The 26,897-nt window shown below is 44.1% G+C and overlaps 1 protein-coding gene across 1 annotated transcript in view; it reads left to right on the forward strand.

Annotated features, from left to right (window-relative positions):
* LOC125172011 (retinal-specific phospholipid-transporting ATPase ABCA4) overlaps nt 1–26,897 on the forward strand; it is a 105,522-nt gene that overhangs the window by 50,638 nt on the left and 27,987 nt on the right. The window contains exons 16-31 of the mRNA XM_047869409.1: nt 881–1,020; nt 1,474–1,611; nt 2,600–2,793; nt 4,117–4,201; nt 6,964–7,169; nt 7,531–7,579; nt 11,873–12,120; nt 14,487–14,611; nt 15,094–15,192; nt 16,023–16,209; nt 20,207–20,301; nt 21,797–21,829; nt 23,261–23,366; nt 23,486–23,560; nt 23,792–23,961; nt 25,883–26,060. Of these exons, the coding sequence (XP_047725365.1) occupies nt 881–1,020; nt 1,474–1,611; nt 2,600–2,793; nt 4,117–4,201; nt 6,964–7,169; nt 7,531–7,579; nt 11,873–12,120; nt 14,487–14,611; nt 15,094–15,192; nt 16,023–16,209; nt 20,207–20,301; nt 21,797–21,829; nt 23,261–23,366; nt 23,486–23,560; nt 23,792–23,961; nt 25,883–26,060 (2,128 nt within the window). The remainder of the gene's footprint in view (nt 1–880; nt 1,021–1,473; nt 1,612–2,599; nt 2,794–4,116; nt 4,202–6,963; nt 7,170–7,530; nt 7,580–11,872; nt 12,121–14,486; nt 14,612–15,093; nt 15,193–16,022; nt 16,210–20,206; nt 20,302–21,796; nt 21,830–23,260; nt 23,367–23,485; nt 23,561–23,791; nt 23,962–25,882; nt 26,061–26,897) is intronic.

Below are 26,897 nucleotides of genomic sequence, written 5' to 3' on the forward strand. Positions count from 1 at the left end.
TATTCCCTCTCAGGGACCAAGAGAGGAGACCATTGTTCCTGTTTCTCTCTTAAGCCAGGCACTAAAAACTGACTTTTCAGGAGGCTTTTCACTTGCTTTCCCCCGAAACTTTTACTTATTATTTTAAAAGCTATATTGTATTTAGAGAAAGGAAGGAAAGAAATATAAATAGAATGGGGCACCTGGGTGGCTCAGTCAGTTAAGCATCTGACTTTAGCTCAGGTCATGATCTCACAGCTTGTGGGTTTGAACCCCGCGTTGGGCTCTGTGCTGACAGCTCAGAGCCTGGAGCCTGCCTCAGATTCTGTTTCCCTCTCTTCTTTGCACCTTTCCCGCTTGTGCTCTGTCTCTGTCTCTCTCAAAAATAAACAAACATTTTTAAAAAGTTAAAAACAGAAAAGAAGAAAATGGAAGTCACCTGTAATTTCACCATCCATAACACCTTGGTGTATGATTTTTCAGAACTTCTCCTATGCAGGTGTGTGTGTGTGTGTGTGTGTGTGTGTGTGTGTGTGTGTGTGTGTTTTAATTATAAGGGAGAGTAAAACTCTGCATACAATTTTGTAACCTGCCATTTTTTAATGCAGTTAGGGTTTTTTTTCACTCAGGATGTCATTAACATCTTTTCATGTCATTATATATTCCTCTATAAAATAATTTTTTGTTTATATACTACACTATTATATAAATGTACCATCCTTTCTTATTAGATGCTTAGCATGGTCTGTTTTTTGGTTTTTTTGTGTGTGTTATAAACAGCACCACAGTGATCATCTTGATTGCTAAAACTTTGTGCTCACCCTTAATTCTTTCTATAAGGTGAATCATTAGAGGTAGAATTGCTGAGCCCATTGCCTTTCTCATTGCCCTGTCCCCATAGCCTCACAGTGGCTGAACACATCCTGTTCTACGCCCAGCTGAAAGGAAAGTCCTGGGAGGAGGCCCAGCTGGAGATGGAAGCCATGTTGGAGGACACAGGCCTCCACCACAAGAGGAATGAAGAAGCTCAGGATCTGTCAGGTGCTCGGTATTGGAAAAAGACAGGACTACAGATGGCAAATGAATTGTCTTCCAGGACACAGGGCCCTGAGAGGGGGAGGCTTATTACAGACCTCGTAAGAAGTGGAACACTTCTATAACGTTATTCTGTGCACCTAAGAGCACCCCACCTCTGGATCATTTCCCACATGGAACCCTATGTTAGAGCAGCCTGAGCTGTATTGATTCTGGTGTTTATGTGTTTGGACTAAAATGTGAGAACAACCTTCAGATGGTCTTATCCATTTCTGCATTTCTTGCCTTTTCTGCATTTAAAGAGGACCCCACTAGGTTTGAACACTATATAAACATCTAAGGAGGCAGCGTCAAGCTGCTGCTGGTCTTAAGGTAACCCCCCTTACACCACAGCCCTGGCCCTTTCTCTTCCGATCCTCTACAGCTGTCATGAACTTGTTGCCTTGTGCGTACCTCTAGGTGGCATGCAGAGGAAGCTGTCTGTTGCCATTGCCTTCGTGGGAGGTGCCAAGGTGGTTATTCTGGATGAGCCTACCTCTGGGGTGGACCCCTATTCGAGACGCTCAATTTGGGACCTGCTTCTGAAGTATCGCTCAGGTAATAGCCACTGCTCGGTGCCCTTTGTTCTCACTGAAGCTCTATCTGTGATCTCTACTCTCATTCCTGGCGCTCTGTAACTGAGTATAGTTAACAGCCATAACTACACTCTGATGGGACTTCAGCAGTCACTTGAGTAAATCTAAGTTCCCGTGGAAGCCTCCTGAAGTTTTTACACAAATATAAACAGGAATCACTGATGGAGCAGACTACTTCCCAAAATATTCTAAAAGGTTCTCTCAACCTGTGGCCCTTCTGTCTGGAACAATGTGTGCAGCTCTATGCGAAATTCCTCTTTGACTAAGAAAACCCAGGTCACATGCAGACATCCCAAGGAACTCCATAACTGTCAGGTGGTCACTCAAGACCAGGTGTGAGGGTGACACGCAGGTGTCCAGTGCTCCAGAGGACTACTGCAGATAGCAGGGCAGTGTCTCAAAATGGGACCTTCTTTCCTCTATCCCAGCACCTTCCAACCAGAGGGGTGCAGATCCAGAAAGACAGCAGGCAGAGCTCAGACTGCCCATGAACAAGAAAGCATGGCTGAATCCCGTGGTCAGTTTGCCATCCTGGAATCCTCATTACTGTTTTCTTTTAGTGACATCTCCTATTGGTTTCAAAGGGTGTGTGTGTTCTTTGCAAAGATTATAAGTCCAATGCTTAATGCTCCAGAGAATATGCATATGGAACTCAATAGATGCCAATTACTATAATAAATATGTCCCATACATGGTGATTTATTTGAATCAGGTCCAATGCCAGATGAAGAGATACTGTGTGTGACAGTGTTTTACAACATGCAGGATGCTGTCAAATGTTAATTGTTGTCACTATTATTCCAGTTTTCTGGACTTTGCCACAGAATACCTGTTTTTATTTATCAACTTCAAATTTTTATGCCCGTGTAACAGGGAGGTTACTCTACATCCTCTCCCATCCAGCCTTGCCCAGGCCTGCCTGGTGATCCCCCTGACCTCTGCCCTTGCAGGCAGAACCATCATCATGTCCACTCATCACATGGATGAGGCTGACCTCCTCGGGGACCGCATCGCCATCATTTCCCAGGGAAGGCTCTATTGCTCAGGCACCCCACTCTTCCTGAAGAACTGCTTTGGCACAGGCTTCTACTTAACTTTGGTGCGCAAGATGAAAAACATCCAGAGCCAAAAAACAGGCTATGAGGTATGTGTCTGCCCAGGGAAAGAGTCCATTTCGGGTGAACAGAAATGTACAGTGTGGTGCTGCCATTCCAGACCTCTCTACCCAAATCGGGCTCTCGCTGTCGCAATCAACCTCTTTGTTTCTGAGACTGTTTGCAGATTTTGATAAATGGACATTTCTAACCCTCCTACAGAGATGCTTTACCCTAAATGAAACAAGTAGTTTTAAACCTGAGATTATTGTAGTCCAGAATCCTAAACTACACACACGGTGTGCTGCAATGTAGAAGTGTCTCAGTCTACAAGGTTATACAGTTTTAAGGAGAGTGGTTATTTAAGCTTCCTGTTTTTCATTCTAACATTTATATTCCCTAATTATTATTTTAAAAAAATTTTTTTAATGTTTATTTATTTTTGAGACAGAGAGAGACGGAGCATGAGCGGAGGAGGGGTAGAGAGAGAGGGAGACACAGAATCCCAAGCAGGCTCCAGGCTCTGAGCTGTCAGCACAGAGCCTGACGTGGGCCTGAACTCACGGACCGTGAGATCATGACCTGAGCCAAAGTCGGACGCCCAACCGATTGAGCCATCCAGGTGCCCCTTATGTTCCCTAATTAAACCCAAAGTCCACTAGTAAATGAAAGCCCAGAAAAGGCTTTCTTGGGGACTATACCCTAAAAATGGTGAAGCCAAACAATACCAATTAGCAGAGACCCCCTCAACATGTCAGGAGACGAAGTTCAGGTCTGGGTAGCAAGGTGGACAACCTGTATCATCCTGGGTAAATTCCTTAATTCTTCATCATCGTTGGTTTCCTTGCACGCAGAAAATGAAACTGGTTATCTCTGCTTCTGCTTATCAGGGATGTGGTGAAGATAAATCAGGTAAAGCATTATGAATGTGCTCTGGACTCCTTGAGAATAGGCACTGTTCACATTTCAGTTGTCCCAATTATTATTTTGTAGCATTACCTATGCCTCTGGCCACTGTGGTGTAAGTGTTCCTGCCTCTAGGCTTTCTAGGTGGATTTCCACAGCCCAGTGTGCATCCATGGGGAAGGAGGACCACAATGTCTCGCACAGGCAGACCCACAGCTGTCATATTATAATGGCAAGCCAAAGGTATCCTTTGAGGTTCTACTACTCTCTGTGCCTGACTCACACACTGGCCAGGATAAAATCAAATAACCACACCCCCAGAATGCTCACATGAAGCAATACATTCAAATGGTGACAGAAAATCTGTTGACCACTTTTGGTGGCCAGAAACAAATGAAGCTTGGTGGTGATAGCAGTCAGCATCAGGGAGATGTTATCATTCAAGTGACTGAACCGTGTCGTTTCAGGGGACCTGCAGCTGTGCATCTCAGGGTTTCTCTACCAGGTGTCCAGCCCACATAGACGAGATAAGTCCGGAACAAGTCTTAGATGGTAAGGAGTGGGGCAGGCTGTATCTTGGTTCTTGTCTGGTGATCATCTCTCGGTGTTGTCGGGTGTGTCCTGTTGTCATAGGCTTTAATGGGAGCAAAGAGAACACTCTGTGTACTTCTCAAGCCCGTGCTCATGCAGTTGCTCATCTTTTTCTTTGGCCTTCCTTCTCCTCCATTCCCAGAGGAATTTGAAAAGTCCTGGGCCTAAGGGCCTCTTCTCTTAAATGAGGAATACAGTCTATGTTCACTTCTTGCCCTGCCCACTCCCCTCCTGGGTCCTTCTGCCCTGGCTGCAGGTGGCATTAGTGTCTGAGAAGGGCTTCTCTAGGTGCCAGGTGGGGCCTTCTGGTGAAGCCATGGTGACATACAGTCTCATAGTGAACTATTCCAGAGAGATTTCATGGACTGGATGCCGAGTTACACATCCCTCTTACACTCCTGACCTTCCCCTCAGCGTCCCAACTTCCTAGTAGTTCTCCCTTGAGTTAGGGTGCGTTAAAACTCCTCAGCAGAGCCTCCACCTCCAGGGAGAGGCAGAAGAGAGGCTCTCACCATAGGCACTCGCCTCACAGGATCTGACCTCGGGGACCCCGAGTGTTTGCCAACATCTCTCACTGTTCTCCATGAAGGCTCACTTCCATCCATCTTCTGGGGTATCTTTGCAAATGGAATACCACATACCCCATATCCCTCAGAGGGGGCAAAATTCAACCCGTGTACTGACTCAGGTTGATGACAGGTGGGGTTAGGGGAATCTGCTTATCAAAAAAAAAAAACACCAAGTTTTCTTTTTAGCACAATTTTTTTTTCTAAGTCTGAGGAATTTACTGATTAAAATCTGATAAAACAAGAAAACTGGACACTATTTATATTCTGTGCTTGAAAGTTGAGGGAAAATGTCAAGGTTTGCCTCACGTTTCCTCTCTCGCCCACTTTGCACTGACAGAACCTGCAGTGAACATGAACACATCCTTTCAGGATGACAGCTTTATGTCTTTCCCTAGCCTGCCTTGCTGTGGGTCTCTCCCTGCTTTCTGAAGGTTCCTCCCAGGAGGAATCTTGGTCAAGACACTGATAGTTTTTAACAAACCAATGCAGTGGTGCACCACAATCAAGTTGGAAACAGGGACTCCTGGCTGGAGTAATTTTTTTTTTATATTCCTTTATTTCTAAATAAATGTTTATTTTCTTTGACTAGAAGAGGGATGCTGTGAATGGTAGGAAGCGCAGTAAGTTGTTATGCCCCAAGTAAGCGGAGGAAGATCATTCTATTCCCTAGTTAGCTCCTTGAAGGAGGACCCACAACTGAGCACCACACACTCACTGACCTCTCTCTGCCAGGCGCTGTGAGCCCTGCTGCCCTCCAGGACTACCTCTGGAAGGCTGACACACATGACTAAGACACAATTCCTGGGAATCCAGCAGCTTCAGGCTTGATTTCCTTCCTCAGAGAACAATGAACATGACCCCTGGAGAGCTGTTAGGGCAAAGCTGCTTCCTCACGCAGGGAGCCCTCCAGCCCCTGTGTGAAGTCATCCCAGAGCTAAAGACAATTGAGTCCACTTTACAAACTTGACATAAATCAAGCCTTCCACTCCAGGTAGCCAGAAGGACATGGGTTTGAAACCATGTAATCCCTCCACATGGGTAATTTTTAGAACAAAGAAAGCAAAGAACCCACTGGGTGACCCTCACTGAGAGGATTGTCTTCAGAAGTGCATGAGAGCTGGGTTCTGAGTCCCTACAATCCCTCTCCCTTTGACCTCCCTCTCAAGATAATAGGGAACCGCTTTTCATATATATGCTTTAAAATTTTAAATTAGATTCTGGATGTTAAAGTAATACATGCTTATGCATAAAATTAAATTCCGACTGTACGAGGGTGTCAGGGAAATACTTGTCACTGGACACTTCCTCATGCCCCATGTTGTGCATGCCACACTCCCTCCCCTCAGCCCCAGTCTGACTCCACAGCTTCTCAATCCCCTTCTGCATTTCCTGAGATCAGGGTGTTATAGTTTGTTTGTTCATTTGAGGAGGCAGGTACAGTCCCAAAGGAAATGGCGCATTTCTTCAAAAAGTTAGACCAGGCACGGCTGTGTGATTTGGGAAGGAGAGTTCTCACCCAGCTTGGTCATCAGTTCCAGGTGTACGTCTTACACAAGTCACCTGTAGCTTGGGCCAGACCAGGAAAGTGAAAGCAGCTTTGACTTAACCTTCAGGCTTGTGGTGAATAAGAATGAATAATAACAATGATAAAAGCTTTCTTACTAGATATGATGTTCATGATAACAATAGCAGCCAATGCTTACCTAGGCACCAGGTACATCATTCTAAGTGTTTTATGTATATGAACTCATCCAGTCCTCATAAATAACAGTAAAGTGCCTGGCTGCCATTATTTTCCCCTTTGCACAGATGAAAAAACTAGGGTATGACCTGCTTCCTGTTACATAGCTTGTAAGGGACAGACCATTTGATTGAAAAAAGGAGAAAACTGGGAGGGAGGTGTTACATGACCTCCCCAAGTTTGTCCAGCTAGTTAGTGGGGAGTGCTTTTGCTTACATCTTCCTCTCCTCAGTGCCCTTCACTGGGCCAACTGGGCTAAAACCGGATGGGCTGGAGCATCGGTCCTCTGCGAGGGTTGTGACTGAGGAATGAAATGCCCCTTGCCCAGATGGGAAGAAAGGGGATGTAACGAAGTTCACAGTCTCCCAGGTTCTGGTAAACAGAGTTGCTAGCAGTCTCTTTTTGTGTCCTAGGGGATGTGAATGAACTGATGGATATGGTACAGCACCATGTTCCAGAGGCAAAGCTGGTGGAATGCATTGGTCAAGAACTTATCTTCCTTCTTCCAAATAAGAATTTCAAGCAGAGAGCATACGCCAGCCTTTTCAGAGAGCTTGAGGAAACACTGGCCGAACTGGGGCTCAGCAGTTTTGGAATTTCTGACACTCCCCTGGAAGAGGTAAGGCAGAGATTCTAGCTGGTTCCTGTCAGGTAGCAGAAAAGGTGGCTCTTTACAAATGTCTAACACTAGGGGAAGTTTTATATAAGGCAGAAAGCCATAATTCCCCACCCAAGCATAGCAACTATCTTCACTTTTGGCTCACTTCCTCATACCTTTGTCCATACAGAAACGTGTTTTACGTAGTTGTGGTCACTGTGTGCATACACTTTTATATTTATAGAAGACTGTGTTCTTAGATAAATCGTAATGTATTTTCCCTCCATTAGGAAGCAGTACCCAACAAAACTGAGCTTGGGTCAGACTTTTTTCTGAGAATGGAATGCCTAAACCACATGTTCTCTTTTTTCCTTCTTGACAGATTTTTCTGAAGGTCACGGAAGATTCTGATTCAGGACTCTTGTTTGCTGGTATGGTTCCAGAGTGTGTAGCTTGTTCCCTCCCCACACTCCCCAAGCTCTATATTGAAAATCTAAGGAAAAACTCATGAAACAACAAAGCAGGCAAATACTCCTCCACGGTATTTATCTGACCCATCAAACAATGCATGTTTTGCATTCTTGGCTCCTTTAAATGACAAAGGAATGACAAACGGAATTACGTCTGGGTGGAAGGACTCTAGATGAATCAGGATCCTTAAGGAGTTCAGCCTGGTAGCTTCACCACCCCCAAGCTTCTCATCCCACTTTCTGGTCTCCTGTACCTGCCACATCACCATCCTCATCTGCTCCTCTTATCTCCACCAGGCCTCTGATTCACCCCTGTCTGCATGAGTGACAGCCCACAGAGTCCCTAGAGATAATGGTGACAGTATGGGATCTTCTGTCTTTTTTGAGACAGATAAAATTATTCTGAGCCTTCATTTAGTGCCCTCTGGAACTTTGAAACTGTGAGGACCATAATTTCTGTGAATTTAGGGGTCTGTCTTCTACATGTGTGAGCCTGGACACCAACTAGCTCCTCCTGTGATTTCTAAACCCCAGAGCCACCCAAAGCGTTCATGAGTGCACTTTACTGTGGAGGGTGGAGGACAGAGAAATGGACAGGTAGGAGGGATTACATGCCACAGCACAGGCCGCTCCTGATAGAACAATAGGGGTCCGTCCACACTGATAAAATCCTTGATCTGGCTCCTCTCTCTCTGTTCTGTTTTCCTCTCTCGCACTCACAGGCAAAGCTGAATGGCCATCTTCCTTTGCTGCCTTGGGCTCCTGTGGTTGGTTACCTCTTTCTACCCAGTGTAGCATATCACAGTATTTTCCTGGGCAAAGACCATTTCCTCCCTGTAAAGTTTCTGATGCCAACTGTTAAGATAATGTAGTTTTCATCTTGCTTCATAAGTGGTCCCAGAAGTCTGTTTATCAGTTATGCTTAGAACTACCAGTGGGCAAATATGCCAGCCCAAATGTGCTCCCTGACCCAGGTAGCTCATGTGGCAGCTAGAAGAGGTGGGCATCCTGGCAGAGTGGGGAGGGAAGGCAGTCCTCTGGAGACAGTGGTAACAGCTCACCACAGGGCCCAGCTTTTCTTTCCAGCTTTGCAGACACAGAAATTGAATTCTCTCCCAGGTCACCCAAAAGCAAAGACTTACGTTAACCAAGACCAGAATGAAAATAAGCGTATTCATATCAGAAACTATGATGGAATCAAGAGTTGGGGCCTTTTATCTTCACAGAATACTCCTTAATAATTAGGTCTTCTCAGGAGAATATCAGAAGACTGGTCAACCTGAGCATAGAATAGGATGTTCCAATGAGACCTGCAGGGGTAGAGGTTAAGAGTATAGCTGTTAGAATAAGGCAGATGTGCATAATTTGCTAATTGAGTGGCTTTGGGTAAATACTTAGCCTCTTTGTACCTCAGTTTCCTTATCTGCACAATGGGATTAATAACAGTATCCACCTGTTAGGATTGTTGAGAGAAGTAAATGAGTTAATACACGCCAAGTTTTAACACAGTGTGTGATTTCTGATTAAGATTTAGCAACCCTTATCTCAACGTTTACAAATCTTTTACTTAGGGGCGCCAGGGTGGCTCAGTCGGTTAAGCATCCGACTTTGGCTCAGGTCATGATCTCACAGTTTGTGAGTTTGAGCCCCGCATCAGGCTCTGTGCTGACAGCTTAGAGCCTGGAGCCTGCTTCGAATTCTGTGTCTCCCTCTCTCTCTGCTCCTCCCCCACTCATGCTCTGTCTCTCTCTCTTCTTCAAAAATAAATAAAAACATTAAGAAATTAAAAAAAAATAAGTCATCTTTTCCCTCAAACTAGTTTAGCCCTTTATACTTCAGGGAGCACTTAACATCCATTGTTTCGATTGTCATTATAATCTTGTGAGGATGCCAAGGCACGGATTAGCCCCACTTGGGGGAAACTGAGCTCACACAGATTAGATGACTTGCTTTAAAGTCGCACAGGCTTCTGAGTCTTACCCCTGGTTTTAGCTCTCAGATCTAGGAACCTCAATTCTATATTCTCACTGCCTCCCATTTTTCAGATGGCTAAATACATTGTTTTTAATTGGCTCAGTTTTAGAGGATGATGTTTTCTGATCATGTTTCCAAAGTCTGAAGGAACTTGTAGCTGTCCAGTTGCACGGTACCAGAAGGGTCAGTGCTACTTCTGAAGGTGTGGCTCACAGCCAGTGACCGCTAGAGGGCAGTGGAAAGCCAGGGACAAACATGATTCTGACCACCCTCAGCTGGCGCACTCAGCTCTGGCCTGAACAATGGGCTCCAGTCTGGATGGGGCATCAGAGAGAGAGCAGAGCTCATGGGATAGACATGAGGAGAGGCAGCACAAATCCCGCCAGACAAGGACCAACCACAGCAGACATCAAACCTGAGCCCTGATCAGGGAAAGGAGGCGGAGAGCTGGGGCTCTGGCACCTGGTCGTCAGAGAGGCTAGAGAAGCCAGGATAGTGCATTGCAGGTGCAATAAGTGTTCGCTGAAAGGATGACTGGGCTGGCCCAACTCCCTTTGCAGCTGCCCTTGTCCTGGGGGACTTCAGGAGGGTTAAGAAAGCAGCTGAAACCAACCAATGTTCCTATAAGCTCTCCCTTTATGTCCAACAACACGTTCTATAAATGAACCTTAATCATTGGTGATAGAGGCGCCTGGGTGCCTCAGTTGGTTAAATGTCCGACTTTGGCTCAGGTCATGATCTCACTGTTCATGCGTTCAAGCCCCGCGTTAGGCTCTGTGCTGACAGCTTGTAACCTGGAGCCTGCTTCAGCTTCTGTGTCTCCCTCTCTCTGCCCCTCTCCCCCTCAAAAATAAACATTGGGAAAATTTTTTTAAAAATCAGTGATGATGAACTGTATAGCTTCAACATAACTAGTGACTTGCAGTGAGTAGTTTTTAAAGCACATTCTCATGTGTTAGCTCATTTAATCTTCATAACGACCCTGTAAAATACTTTCATTTTCATTTTACAGGTGAGAAAGCCCAGATTCAGATAGGATGAGTCACTTAGCCCAATTTGTGCATCTACTAAGAGTCAGGATTCAAACCCAGGTCTCCTAACCCTAGTTCATTAGTCTTTCCACCACTTCACAGTGGCCTCCAAGAATTTAGAAAGAACCAATTCAACTCTTAAATGCACAGGTTACACGTGAATATATTTTGCTGTTTAAAGATTCAAATAATAAAAAAAGGCTAATATCACTCTTCACCCTCACCCGTCCCCACCACCCCCATCCCCGCCCTTTATCCAGCTCCACCTCTGGAGTGGTAACTGCTTTAACAGTTGGTGGGTAGTCTGTCACAGCCTTGCAGTTACAGATGTGCGTATGTGTATGCATGTATAAGATGCATTTTGTTGTATATGATAAACGTGCTACCTAACATAAATATGATCTTATTACACATATCGTTCTGCAACTTCATTTTTTTTTACTAGTTATACATTTTAGACCTCTCTGTCTATGCATTTATATCTATCCTCTTCTCTTTAGCTACTGTAGAGAATTTTTAAAGGATTTCAGGTGATTCTGTTGACAGATGATTTACACCAAAAAAAGACAATTTTTTTAAGTTTATTTATTTTGAGAGAGGGGGAGGAGAAGAGAGAGGGAGAGCGAGAATCCCAAGCAGGCTCAACGCTCAGCACAGAGCCTGACACAAGGCTTGACCTCACAACTGTGAGATCACAATCTAAGCCAATACCAAGAGTTGTATGTTCAACTGAGTCACCCATGCACCCAAAAATAGAATTTTATTTTATTTTAAGTAGGCTCCATACCCAATGTGGGTCTTAAACTCATGACCCTGAGTATAACAGTCACATGCTCTACTGAGGAAGCCAGCTAGGTGCCCCCCAAAATAGAATTTGTAAAAATTTATTGACATGCCTGAATTGATATTGTTGCTGATTTTTAAAAAAAATTTAATGTTTTATTTATTTTTGAGAAAGAGACAGAGTGTGAGCAGGGGAGGGGCAGAGAGAGAGGGAGACACAGAATCTGAAGCAGGCTCCAGGCTGTGAGCTGTCAGCACAGAGCCCCATGTGGGGCTTGAACTCACGAACTGCGAAATCATGACCCAAGACAAAGTCAGACACTTAACTGACTGAGCCACCCAGGTGCCCCTCTTGCTGATTTCAATGAAGAGAAAATGAGTTCAGTGAGAAAAAAAACAAAATGGCATATGGGAGCCAGACCCTGTGAGTAGTTTTCTAAATTACTAATTCAGTCTTTCAAATCAGGTGGCGCTCCACAGAAAAGAGAAAACGCCAGTCTCCGACACCCTATGGAGAAGGCCAGACAGATTCCCCTGGGCTCCAATGGCTGCTCTGCAGAGCCAGCTCCTCACCCAGAGGACCACTCTTCCTCGAAGCCAGAGGAACGCAGCCGGTTCAACACAGGAGCACAGCTCATCATCCAACATATGCAGGCATTGCTGGTCAAGCGATTCCACCACACTGCTCGCAGCCACAAGGACTTCCTGGCCCAGGTACTACTTTGGGCCCTTGCCTGTGCTTGGTTGCCGGTGGCCAAGGCCTGCCTGCCCTCTGCCGGCCTTTCCATCCTCTCCTTGGCTTTCTCCTGCACAGGAGTTCAAACACAGCAATGAGAACCCTCTTTAGGTTCTATTGGCTTTCTTTGCTCCTTGCCAACCTTTATTTTGGTTCTTAGTAACATGAAGATCCTTTGTAAGCTTTTAACCTCACATAGCAGAGAAAATAAAATAATAGTGATTGTTTTTATTTTTGTTTTTAAGATTCTTGTTTTTAAGATTGTTTTTATTTTTACAGCGAAGGGTGAAGTCATATTTTCATTCATTTTTGCATTGGCCCTACATATCAAGGTCATTGGCCTCTTTTTTCTTTTTATTACTTTTTTATTAACTTTTAAATTTTAATTCCAGTGTTATTAACCTACAGCGTTCTATTTGGATCAGGTATATCATATAGAGATTCAGCAATTTTATATGTTACTCAGTGCTCATCATGACAAGTGCCCTCCTCAATCCCCGTCAGTTTCACCCACCTTCCACCACCTATCCCACCTTTGGTAATCATCAGTTTGTTATCTGTAGTTAAGAGTCTGTTTCTTGGTTTGTCTCTCTTTTTTTACCCCTGTGCTCGTTAATTTTGCCTCTTTAATTCCACATATGAGTGAAATCATATGGTATTTGTCTTTCTCAGACTGACTGATTTTACTTAGCATAATACTCTCTAGCTCCATCCATGTCATTGCAAATGGCAAGATTTCATTGTTTCTTATGGCTGAGTAATATTACGTTGTCTACATATACCACATCTTCTTTATCCGATGGATACTTGAGCCGCTTCCATTGTTTGGCTATTGTAAATAATGCTGCAATACACATAGGGGTGCATGGATCCTTTGAATTAGTGTTTTTGTATGTTTTGGATAAATAGTAGTGTGATTACTGGATCATAAGGTAGTTCTATTTTTAACTTTTGAGGAACCTCCATACTGTTTTTCACAGTGGCTGCACCAGTTTGCATTTCCACCAGCAGTGCATAAGGATTCCTTTTTCTCCACATCCTCGCCAACACTTTTGTTTCTTGTGTTTTTTGATTATAGTCATTCTGACTATATGACTGGTATGGGTGGTATCTCGTTGTAGTTTTGATTTGCATTTCCCTGATGATGAGTGATGTTGAGCATCTTTTCATGTGTCTGTTGGCCATCTGGATGTCTTCCTTGGAGAAATGTCTGTTCATGTCTTCTGCCCATTTTTTAATTGGATTATTTGGTTTTTGTGTGTTGAGTTATATCAATTCTTTATAAATTTTGAATGCCAGCCCTTTATAGGCTCTGTCCTTTGCAAATATCTTCTCCCACTCCGTAGGTTACCTTTTAGTTTTGTTGATTGTTTCCTTTGCTGTGCAGAAGCTTTTTATTCTGATGTAGTTTCAACAGTTTATTTTTGTTTTATCTCCTGTGCCTCAGGAGACATATCTAGAAAAACGTTGCTATTTTTGATGTCAGAGAAATTAGTGCCTGTGCTCTCTTCTAGGATTTTTATGGTTTTGGGTATCACATTTAGGTCTCTTCTCCATTTTGAGCTTATTTTTGTGTATGGTATAAGAAAGTGGTCCAGTTTTCCCAACACCATTTGTTGAAGAGACTGTCTTTTTTCCATTGCTTCTTCTTTCATTCTTTGTCAAAGATTAATTGACCATATAATTGTGGGTTTATTTCTGTGTTTTCTTTTGTGTTCCATTGATCTATGTGTCTGTTTTTGTGCTGGTACCATATCGTTTCGATTACTACAGCTTTGTAATATAACTTGCAGTCTGGAATTGTGATGCCTCTAGTTCTGTTTTTCTTTTTCAAAATATCTTTGGCCACTCAGGGTTTTTTGTGGTTCCCTGCAGATTTTTGGATTGTTCGTTCTAGTTCTGTGGAAAATGCTATTGGTATTTTGATAGGGATTGCATTCAATCTATAGATTGGGCACTCCTTTTTTTCTTTTTATTTGTTATTCAGATATGGAAACTCTGGTTCACCTCTGGTTGAACATTGGCCTGCTTCAGTGCTCAGGATTGGCCTACTTCAGCCATTCTTCAGTGGCTACCAGAGCATTCTGCTTACTGCTACACAGCTTGCCTTTACACATCTTCCCTTGTAATGTTCCCCAGAAGCCTGACCTTCTTTGCCAGGGGCCTAGTTATGAGGCTATGGGATGTTTAGTACAATGAGTGTGTGTGTGTGTGTGTGTGTGTGTGTGTGTGTGTGTGTCTGTGTGTCTATGTGTCTCTGTGTCTGTGTGTGTGTCTGTGTGTTGGTGTGGGAGTGTGTCTTTAACATACCACAGCCCACATTGCCATGTTTATTTTCTAACAGATTGTGCTCCCGGCCACTTTTGTGTTTTTGGCTCTGATGCTTTCCATCATCGTCCCTCCCTTTGGTGAATATCCTGCTTTGATCCTTCACCCCTGGATGTATGGGCAGCAGTACACTTTCTTCAGGTGCATAGTCTCTCTCATCCTTAAAGGTCATCATTCGCTCCCATGGGTTGTGGGGCTCCCAGGTCAGACTGCGTGGTGGACCTTCACCTTTTGACTCCCTGGGACAGCAGCTAATGTGGTAGGGGTCCTTGGACTGCCCTCCAAAAGGAAGTTAGTGTACCTGTCACTTGGAAATTGTGATTCCAAGTGGACAATCAGGACTGCCAAGAGTAAGGAAAGAGAAAGTAAAGGTTGGGTGAATGGGTTGAACTCTACCTTTTTGAGGCACAGACATGATATGGCATCAGATCACTGGGCATGTTTGAGTAGCACACTCCCTTCTCGGAAGACCTATGACCACTCCTAGGCAGCATTCTGTGGCTTGTGTATGTGCCCGGTATGTAGCAGCCATTCAATAAACACTTGTCAAGTTGCATGTTGGCTGCTTTGTCCCTATGTCCCAGTCACGTGTCTGTCAGCTCAGCCCCTGTCACTCTGTCTAGTTTGGACCAGCCAGGCAGTGAGCAGCTTGCAGCACTTGCAGACGTCCTCCTGAACAAGCCGGGCTTTGGCAACCGCTGCCTGAAGGAAGAGTGGCTTCCGTAAGTCTTTGCACACCCCCGTCCTACCATCACCAGCTGCCCCTCCCGGGGAGGGGGACCCTGATGGTGGGGTTCTGGGATGGCAGGTTGAGAGAGGCTCCACCTCAGTGCAGCTTTCTATTACATGGGTGCTTCCATATCCCTCACTGTCCCCCAGCCTCTCTTTCGACACCCATGTGCAAGGGTGTCACCACTTCTTAGGAAGCCCCTGCATCACCGGCAGCTCTGTATTTCTATAATTCTCAATATAGAAAGTTCCATACTGAACTGACATAAGCTTCCCACTTATTTGAAAGGAATCTGAACAGAGAAAGGAAGGAGGTGGGGGATGTGCTGTTGTTTAATTGGACCAAGAGTGGTATTAATTACATAAATGGCTAACTTTCAATTATTGCTGTAAGTATAGAGAAGGGAGTTATAGAAGGCAGTTGAAACCCACCAAAAATCCAACAATTTAAATATAATTGTAACTGCTCTCATTCAGTATTTTTCAGATATAGATAAGGGCCAAAATAGACTAATTTCAAACTCTTATTTGTCCTGTTTCTCAACAGCTAGAGGTGGTAGAAGGAAGAAAGCAGGTAAAACAGTCCACAAAGTAGATAATTATTGCCCAGCCCCACACCTAGTCAATCAACAAAATTCTAGTCTTGATTTTTTTTTTTTTTCGAGCAGAAACTAACCTCCCAAGAATAGAAGAAGAAAATGCATGCATGGGTCTGAGGAGAAAGAGGAAAGGCTAAGGAGAGGGTTGGGCATTATCTCTCATTTTTAGGGATTTTTTTTATCAGCTGGAGCTGCTTGTGAAATATTTTTTTGCCTTCCATGAGGGAGTACCCCTGTGGCAATTCAACCCCCTGGAAGACTCCGTCTGTGTCCCCAAACATCACCCACCTGTTCCAGAAGCAGAAATGGACACCAGACGACCCCTCGCCTTCCTGCAGGTGCAGCACCAGAGAGAAGCTCACCATGCTCCCTGAGTGCCCAGAGGGCGCAGGGGGGCTCCCACCCCCTCAGGTACCTTGACCCTCCATGGGAAATCAGGGGCCCCGAATCTGCCTATGACAGCAGGGATTAGGGAAAGTAATACACTGTGCCTCCTGAGTTTCTAGCCAACTAACATTTCAAACTGACAGCTGAGTGAAGAGCCAGGTGAGTCCTGGGGTCCTCTCAGAAAGGTGCCAAAAGGCTCTATCACAGCCAATTAGAGAAGTATCCAATAGCTTCATTTTCCACCAAGCACTGCCTCTTCATTCTAGTCAAAAAAACTTTAAACATTGAAAAAAATATACAAGTCATGTATGCTTGTTACAAAAAGATTAGAAAATACCATTAAGTCAGAAGAAAAAAATAATTGGAGATAGCCAATAACCTTTGCTTTTTATCCATCCAAACAGGATTATATTCAAAATGCTGTCTCAAAACCTGCCATTTTCACTTAAAACATATGTTCATGTCAATAAGTATCCATTTCCATCATTGTTTTTCATGCCTGCATACTATCCCTCTGTTTTGATTTATTTTAATTTATTTAACCTCTCGTTGAACATGTGAGTTTTCAGTTTTTTCCATTATAAGCAGTGTCATAGTGTCCATTCAAATGCATATGTATTTGCACTCTTGTTAACAACCTAATTAAGAAGTTTGCCATGTGCCACGTAACTAACATGCATACACATGCATGCATATGCACACACAGACACACACAGCCACCTATGCTTTTCTCTGAGCAGCATCCTCTCTTGGGAGTTCTGAATCCCTTAATGTATCACAGTGAGTCTTTCCCAGGGGTTTTAGAGACAGTGAAAGGGGCCAGAGGAGTCTCACCCTGTGTTTAGTTGCTAATAAGCCCCACAGCTGACTTGCACAGAATTGGGCCTTGTGTGGCCCTCTCTAATGATTTACCAGTGACTGATGATTCCCCGACAATCATAGTGTAACACAGTGGGACGAGCACTGGCGTTGGCATCAGAGAGCCCTGGGTTGGTTACCTGGCCTTTCTGAGCCTTAATTTCCTCACTTATAAATTAAAGGTAGCTACCTATTTGATAGCATTATGTTGAGAACTCAATGAAATAATGTAACTAAAGAAACTGTAAACTCAATTGGTGACAACCTCAAGCTAACAGTGAGTAAAATAAGAGGCAGTTTGTTTCTCTCTCATGCGAAAGTTTCTGCAGGGAGTCCATGACCTTGTGTTTTGTTGCTCCTCTATGGTAAACACGCCTCAGCCTCACTGCCCAAGATGGCAGAATCTATTTCTCTGGCAGCAGAATAGAAGAAGGGATGAAGAAGAGAAGACAGTGTGCAAATACACCATCTTTTAAGAAAGATTTCCAGAAGCTACCACACTGCACTTTCTCTTGTACATGATTAACCACAACTGAACATCAAGGCAGACTAGGAACTATAGTATTTATTCTGGGTGGCCTTGTACCCAAGATAAAAGGATGTTACTATGGCCTACAGCAGAAAGTTAGAGCACATAATGGGGGACAACTGAATTTTACCATAGCGTCAGTCACAGTTGCTGGCCTATAAATGATTCTGTGTTTGTGAGCATCCTCCTTTTTCTTTTTTTATGCTAAAAGCATATGGCTTTATACTTCTCAAGCAATATGTTTTCCCTTTGAATCACAACTCAGCCACTGTAGCATCATAGAGATTCCATAGTAGGGAATCAGGGAACTTGCCCCAATTCTCTATACCCCAAGAGAAAGCTTTGCTTCTGTTGGGATTACTGAGGGGCCCTGTGACCGTGTCCACTCAGGTATATCCAGCATCAGGACACTGAGGGTGAGACACTGGATGTCAAGTCCTTGGCTGGGAAGACAGGGAAAGAAGGCTAAGCATAGCTGCGTGAGGTTTCATTTCATCTGTGAATCCTACCTTCAAGCTGCCTGCCTAGCTTAGGAACTTTTGTTCAGTAGTTAGTCCTTGGTCCCTGGGCGGGGTGGGATTTAACAGACCACCATAGCCGAGTCTTGGGAAAAGACGAGCCAGTTCCTGTGATTTTTTTTTTTTTTGGTCACTTCTGCATTTCCTCACTATCATTAATGCTTCTCTTGGAAACAAAATTGAATCTCAGGCATCTGCACAGGAGGTGCCGTGTGTGTGTGTGTGTGTGTGTGTGTGTGTGTGTGTGTGTGACATACTCATATTTATACCCACTCACCCTATTCACTCAGACACACTCTCCTATTCAGCCTGAAATAAGGCCAAAGGGTATGGGCTTCACTCAGAGGTAGTAAATTGTACACATCAGGAAAACGGGGATGGTGATGCAGTCTTCTCTAGGGTCCCTTGCTGCCCTAACATTCTTTGAATGGTGGTAGGCCCTGAGGTGGAAGTGCTCCATCCCTAACTTCTAGAATGCACAGAGATCAAGTTGTAGGAGTATTTTATTTGACAGAATTAAAAAAAATTTTTCTCACAAATTACCAGGCACCACCAATTGTTCCAGCCTAGGGTAGCTAGGTCCCCTGGGTACCATTCTCAGCTTGGTGAGAATACAGGGTGATAGAGTGAAAATAGCTGGGCTGTGGAGACAGACAGCTAGAGATTGAAATCCTAGACCAATCACCTACAAGTTCTGTAACCTGGTGCAAGTTAGCTGAGCTTTCTGGACCTCAATTTCTCTGGCTGTAAATTAAAGCAACAGTTCCTCTTTCATAAGAGTATAAGGATGAAGGGAGACAACATATATGGAGGATTTAATACAATGTCTGGCTCACAGTAAGCGGTCAGTAGATGGTAGTTCTCCTAGCATTTGAGGAACCAAGTGAAGAAAATGAATTAAAAGGAGTAAAATGGGAATGGGGAAGGGTGACAGAAAGTGTATAAAAATATAAGGAATGGTATGTGATGGTATATGTGATGTGTTTTTAATGCCACCAAAAATCCCCTCAGCTACATCTGGGTGGTGCCCCTGACACCCCAGGCTCCTGATTGACCAGAAACTGAACAGTGTAGACCCAAATTTAAAGTAGTATTGCCACCTGGTGGCCAAACTCATGGGCTTTTTGAATCCTCTAAAGTCGAAATAAGCTTCCAGTTCTAGATATATTTTGAAGTGTATTATTACAATCTGTAAATTATAAGGCACTGCTTGACTTCTTTCATTCATGTCACAAATTTATTATTTAAGCTACCTTCCAGCTACTATTCTGAGTGCTGGGGACACCACAGAGAAAGTCCCTGCTCTCACAGAATTCATGTCCTATGGGGAGGTAACAGAGAAACAAGCAGATCAACTGGAGAGAAAATTTCAGGCAGAGATGCAGATGTGAAGATAATACAGCAGTAGGTTATGATCGAGAATGACTAGAAATATAAAATACTTCTCTGAGGAGAAAAATGTAGGTTGATACTTGAATGAGGAAGAGCTAGCCGTTTGAGGTTGTCCGGGCAGAGCAAAGAAGGCAGAAGGCACTGCCAAGTGCAAAGCGACCTCAGGAATGAGGAGTGTGCACTGGAGATGCAGGGAAGATACGTGGGGAGGGTGAGGAGTAAGGAGAGTGGCGGCAGAGGGCCTCAGAGAGCAGGGCAGGGCCAGATCATGAGGCCGTGGCAGCCGTGGTGATGATCCTCAGAGGATCCCAGGGGTTATTTGAGTATGGAAAGCATGGAGTGGGGTATTCTGATTTATATTTTTAGAGCTCGGTCTGGCTGCTAGGGAGAAAATGGATTTTGGAAGGCCAGGGTTGAATGAGGGATACCAGTCTGGAAGTCTGTGTCGAGGTCCAGGTGAGATCTGAGTGGAGGCTTGGACTAGGGTGGCAGTCTGGAACCGGAGGAATGAGGATATTTGTTTTGGAGTTGGCTCTATCCTACCTTGAAAATGGATTGGAGAAAAGAGAGGGGCCAAAGATGACTCCCACTTTTTAGTGTGGGAATTAGGCACATGCCCGTGCTTTAGTTAGTATTTTCCCAGCAGCTGAGTCCATAAATAATTTTTGGAGAAGAACAAGCATCAGATTCCAAGGTGATTAACACAGATGTCTCATTGCCTCAGAGAATACAGCACAGCTCTGAAATTCTACAAGATCTTACAAACAGGAACATCTCTGACTTCTTGGTAAAAACATATCCTGCTCTTATACGAAGCAGGTAAGAAGAGATTCTTTCATACTTTTAATCCTGGCTTCCTGTAGAAAATATTAACTAGAGACAGAAGATAGTTTATTCTCACAATGTATCAACTATCAGGGCAGTGGAAAATTTTCTTTTCCCTGATTTGAGGGCCTCATCCAACCAAAAAAACCAATTGAGGCATATACAAGTAAAATGTAATTTAAGATTAATTTTGTTTTTGTTTTTGTTTTGTTTTGTTTTATTTAAGCCAACCCGTCTTAAAGTTTAACCCATGCAGCATTAAAAGTAACATAAGAAAGCATAGAGTTTATCCAGTAATGCAGCCTCATGTTTTAACTGGTTAAGAAACAGAGACCACATTTAGAGGGAGAGTAAAGGAGAAAAGGTAGAAGAAAAGGAGAGAAGCAAGAGGGAAAGTAAGAAGCAAAGAAGAGAAAGGAAAAAATCAGACCAACATAGGAAAAAGGCAGTGGGATGGCAGTGTGTGAGTGAGCCCACAGGTTGGCCAGGTTAACTGCACATTGCTGTAAATTATCACCTCCATTGCCTTAGTATGTCAGTGAGCTCTTCCGTAAGTGCTCGCTTCTCTCAGCTCTGCAGCTGTTCTTATCAGGCTCCACCCCGGGGTGAGTGGTTTCAGCAGCCCCTATCAGAGATCCACAACAGCATGCTCTAAAAAGAGGGTCAAAGGAAACCCTAATCCAGTCCCCATGTGCTCTGAGGCCTTAAAACATACTAATTTTAGTAGTGCATTCAGTTGCTTCCTCTATCAAACTCTGAACAAGGGATAAATGGACTCAGAACACACTGCTGGTGGTGAGAGCCGCTGCTGAGAGGGCAGTGCCAAGCCAGCAGTTAGCAAAATGAAAAATGCCATCCAAGCACAAAAATTAAGAGCAGAGTGCATAGAATTTATTCAATACTATAATAAACAGCAACCACCCAAACTTTGTTCTCAGCAACAAATTTTTGCAATATGGAATTTGGGATTTTGTGCTTGATGACCGTGATAGTTTCTGGGCCTAAACTATGAGGTCTAGAATTGGCATCTGCTCATTTCTTGTCTTATAATTTTACCCCTGATTGGCTGGAATTCAGTCCTTAACTTTGGGCTTAGACTAAGTCAGAACTTTTCCCAAGTGTGCAGGTAATTATTAGAGTCTTATTTATGCAGGATGGAAGATGGGAGGGCTGCAGTCTTCACTCTGAACTGGTATAGTGGTCCATATTTTCTGGGTCCAGATGGTCTGACGAATGACCTGACCACAGGGCCACCCAGAGGGCCCAGCATGCGGGATGTGACTTGGAGAGCCAATGGTGGAGTATGGTCCTTCCTCTGCATGTGTATTTGGGTTCAGCCCTTGGGCCTGGAGGCTTCCACACTGTTTGGATATCAGGAAATGCAAAACTGCCCTGGAGGACTGAGCTGCCCCAATGAGTGTTTAGGAAGGAAAGTTAAAACTACTGCCTTACTTATGGTATTCATCGTATGATTTGTTTTGGCTTTCAGCTTAAAGAGCAAATTCTGGGTCAATGAACAGAGGTAAGAAACTATTTTTGTAAGAAATTAAAATCTCATATCCCTCTAAAATAATTGCACATAAAAAAAAAGCCACACCTCAAAGCCATGTGGGCTGCTCTGTATGTACTCAGGAATTCACAAGACACGTCCTGAAGGGTATGTAGCTCTGACAGAAGGTGCTCAGCATTTGATCTCAGAGGATCTATATGGGAGGTGGTATTTCCTGAGGAGGAGTTCCAGAGCATTCTCACTTGGAGAGGGTTCTAAAACTTCACAAGGATAACAGTGTAGAAGGCTGCAGTGAGAGGACTCATAACCTAAGCCCTGCCACTCTGGCACATCCCTTTCGAGCTTCAGGGAGTCTGGCCCAGGCCCAGACTCACCCTGTTCCTGGGACATTCTGGAGGCTCAAATGGTTTCAGAGGTTTGGAGGATCATCCAGGGATATTCTAAGAATGAGCTGTCCTCCCAGGGTCCCTCAGGAATAGGACCTCTACAATGAAAGCAGAGCTGATGTTGACTTGATTTCCTGGGTAGAGTCTGAACCACGAAAGGGAAATCCCCCTAGAGGGAAGTGTGGGGCCTCAGTTGAAGCAGAAATATTGGGGGGGGGGTGCAGTTTAAATCCCTGAGAAATAAAGTTCCCCTCTTCTGCCTTGCCTAAGCAGCACATTAATTTTATCCTGTCTGGGAGTTTGGCTTTTATCCTGCCACTGAAGGGCTTTAAACCAGAGAGCGACAGGCTCAGATCAGTGTTTGAGGATGATCACTTGAGACTTCCAAGCACTGTGGAAGATCGGTTAGAGCAGGAGAGCCAATGCTAGGACCCCAATTATGGGGCTAAAGGCAGAGAGGATGGTGAGGGGCTGCTGGAGGCAGGCTGGGGTTGAGAGGCACGGACAGAGAGGCCCAGCGGGACTGATCCTGACCTGATGAAGGTGAGTCCACTGCTGCCAGAAGTGCCTGCAAAGCACAGAAGTGGACCCATAAAGGAATCATTGGTTGGAGTGTAAGGAGAGTCAGGGAAGACTTCAAAGAGAAGATGATGTATAACAGATGAGTTGGAGTTGGCCAGTTGCTCAAAAGAGGGAAAGGTACTGCCAGGAAGCTAGCAGCCCCGCAGAGGCAGAGACACTAAGGCAGCCTGGACCATCAGGGGCTCTGGAAGTGATTTGATGTGGCTGGAATATGCCACTTGAGGGAAGCATGAGGAGGGGCTAAGTTGGAGAGGTAGGCAGAGACCAAGCTCAGTAAAGATTAGGATTTATCCCGGAGGCAACATGGAAGTGTTAATAGTAGGTTTGTAAAGTGGAGCCATGTTGTTCCCTGGTCCAGAAAATCCCCCTCAAAGTACACATTTCCCTTCAGAACCTGAGAGAGTTACTGACAAGTAGGAAGCAGCACAAGCACAGTTCATGGCACTGACTTGAGGACTTCTTGTTTCCTTGTCAGGTACGGAGGAATTTCCATCGGAGGAAAACTCCCGGTTCTTCCCATCACTGGGGAAGCACTTGTTGGATTTTTAAGCCACCTTGGCCAGATAATGAATGTGAGCGGGGTATGTAAACAGACTGAAGATTTGAATAGAACTTTTGACGTGCTGGTTATCATGAAACAAATGATCATGAGGCCTAAGCAGGGAAGAAACCCTTGTGCTTGTTCATTATGGTTTTCTAGGGCCCCATCACCAGAGAGGCCTCTAAAGAAATGCCTGCTTTCCTGAAACACCTAGAAACTGAAGACAACATTAAGGTATGGGCCCTATATAATCTGCCCTAGAGCTAAAAATTCGCATAAACTAGTTATTTGATTTTTGTTTTCCCAGCTTAATTAAATTCCATCCCTTCTCCTGTTGAAATCTAGCATGGAATGTCTTCCAGCTGCCAAACCCTTCTTCCTCCTTACATTCTTTTTCCTGCAGCTCATTTTTTCTCTAAACAGCTGTAGCACCACCTAATAAAGCCTATTATCTCTGCCCCATAGGTATGGTTTAACAACAAAGGTTGGCATGCCCTGGTGAGCTTTCTCAACGTGGCTCATAACGCCATCTTACGGGCCAGCCTGCACAAGGACAAGAACCCTGAGGAGTATGGCATCACCGTCATAAGCCAGCCCCTGAACCTGACCAAGGAGCAGCTCTCAGAGATCACAGTGTAAGCCACCATGGCCCCCAACTTCACAGCTTGCTTGTCACCCTCTCCATTCTTTGGACACCCCAAGAGGATTCTCACTAACATGAGCTGCTGGGCTGGATGGCAAGGTTGTTAAATCAGGCACACATGAATATGAGACTTTCAAACGCCTTGTGTACCAAACTGTTTGGCCATTCTTTCTCTTAGTGTTTATTTGGAAAGTAAGCATGTATATAGTTCTCTTCCCTTTCAGGTCTTGATAACAAGTTGCTCCTGGAGCTTACACAAATATTCTCCTTTCCAGTATGCAAAGTGACTGCCAGGAACTGGGAAAGTTGAGTCAGTCTTTCATCTCCCCAGAAGTAATCATCTTAGATTCTGGTAATATCCCTCAGATGACCAGGTTTTCAAGATATCAATAGATCTTTGCCTTCCTCAAGCTTAGGTTCTTACTGCACATTTTCTGGCAGTAAAAAACAATAATCTTGTGCAATTTTGTAGTATATGTGCTCCATTTGAGGCCTGTTTTTGGTGGGTATGCCTTTGTTAGTGCAGAATTCTTCTGGTAGGCTGTGAGGGTCCACGTTTTCCTATCCCAGTATATTGCCCTGAACACTGGGCCCTGAACATGTCAAATGTCATCAGCTAAAACTTGGGCCCTGGTCCCTTCTGGCCTTCCTCTGGATACCCTCTGAGGCCCTAAACTAAGGAAGAATAGTCTATCCTACACCAGTTCTCACTCAGTCCAAGTTTCTATGTCTTCTGCTAAGCCTCTTGAATCTGAAATAAGAAATAGGAATCTTCTGAGGTTATAAAAGTAGTATATGAAATAGTACATGTTCATTAAATAAAGTTTATAGAATAGGCTTTTTTAAATTCATTTAATGTTTTCATTTAGTTTTGAGACAGAAAAAGAGCATGAGCAGGGGAGGGGCAGAGAGAGAGGAAGACACAGAATCCGAAACAGGCTCCAGGCCCTGAGCTGTGAGCACAGAGCCCAATGCAGGGCTCGAACTCACAGACCGTGAGATCATGACCTGAGCCGAAGTCAGATGCTTAACCGACTGAGCCACCCAGGCGCCCCTAGAATTTTATTTTTTATTTATTTTTTTATATGTCAGTTTATAGAATAGGGTTTTAAAAACTTACTTGCCGTAACCCTACACAGTTTTTGCCTCTAAACATTTTTGTGTGTTTTCTTCCAGTTATTTATTCTGTTTTTTACTATATGTATGGATCATGTTCTTTGTAGTTTTATCAGGGCAGCACAAAAAGCACTCCTTTCTCTGTGAGGGCACTGCCCCACACCAGGGTCATAGTTTGTATGTGAAGCTCAGGCTGGACTTCAGCCCACACCTGCCCCCTTAGCCACATGCTTTCTCTTCAATCCAGGGAAGGGTGAATAGAGCCAAGCTTCTATGTAACTGGCCTGTACTCTTTTCACTTAAATTTACATTATGAACATTTCTCCATGTTGTGATATGTTTCTTGAAAACGTGACTTAACAAGATTTCACACACCCTATTGCTCTACATAGAAAATTCAAGTTATCTATTGACAAATTATGAGAACTAATGAGAACATTATAGTATATGAGATTAATATAAAAATCCATTTCTATATACCATCTACAGATAATTAGAAAACATAATAAAATTTGTTTAGATTATCATATTAACATGGAAAATATTCAATGTTCACATTAATATTAGTATTCAGTTGTAATGTGGAACAGGAAGCCACAGCTACTCAAGCCATTTAACCTTGACCCAGCTTGAGTAGCACAATTGAGTGAAGCGACAAGCTTCCAGCCACTGAAGGGGATTCTGGAGGCTGCTACCTGGAGATGGGTGAGGACTTCCCAGAGTCTAACTTTGTCTTTCTCCTGCATTTGCTCCTCCTTCTTTACCTCTGTCTCCCCTTGTCTCTCGTCCTGCTGCAGGCTGACTACTTCGGTAGATGCTGTGGTTGCCATCTGTGTGATTTTCGCCATGTCCTTCATCCCAGCCAGCTTTGTCCTTTATTTGATCCAGGAGAGGGTAAACAAAGCCAAGCACCTCCAGTTTATCAGTGGAGTGAGCCCCATAACCTACTGGCTGACCAACTTCCTCTGGGACATTGTAAGTGTCAGATCATGGCACCTCCCTTGCCTCCAAGGCCCAAGGTGGCGGGTGTTTGCTCTGACTGAGGGGACATGGCAGGGTGGGGCTCTCATACTGTCAGGGCTACAGGAGGTGCTGTGCCGAGGGCCTTGTGTGTTCGCGGTCTCTTTGAAAGGCACAGAATTAGAAGCCCCGAGCTGGGGAAGGATGTGGGGCTCAGCTTAACAACTGCTGAGTGAGGGCACCAAGGGGCCTTCTGACCCACTGAATAATCATTGCACTGCAGGCATGAGGCTAGCCTTCTGGACATAATCTGGAGCTGAAGAGGTAATATCAAGAGGTCCTTCATCCTATATTCTCTTCTTACATCCTGACCTACCCCTAAAAGGGGGAGGATGGAACTTCCCTTGTGGTAGAATCACCAAATAAATATAGGACATCAGTTAATTTTAAATTTCAGATAAAACAATGATTTTAGTATGAGTATATCCCACTCAACCCCCCCCCCCCCCCAAATATTGCATAGGACAGACTTACACTAAAAAAAAAGTATTGGTTGTTTATCTCAAATTCAAATTTAAATGAGCATCTTATATTTCTATTGGCTAAATCTGGCAACCCTACCCAGTGGCCTTACTTTGTTTCCCCCATTAAATCCAATTAGCCACCACTTTAGGGAACATAAAGAAAAAATTATTTATCAATTCAACAGCAGACTACCACCTCTCTGACAACCAAGGTTGTTGGGAGCAGGAAGAAGTCAGGGTGGGTTATTTATGACAGGCCACAGGATCAAAATAAATTGGTAGCAAAGGCTTAGTTATATTGTAGCAGGGATCATTATGATACCAGCTC

The sequence above is a fragment of the Prionailurus viverrinus genome, chromosome C1, assembly GCF_022837055.1.
Source record: "Prionailurus viverrinus isolate Anna chromosome C1, UM_Priviv_1.0, whole genome shotgun sequence".
Classification (NCBI taxonomy): Eukaryota; Metazoa; Chordata; class Mammalia; order Carnivora; family Felidae; genus Prionailurus; species Prionailurus viverrinus.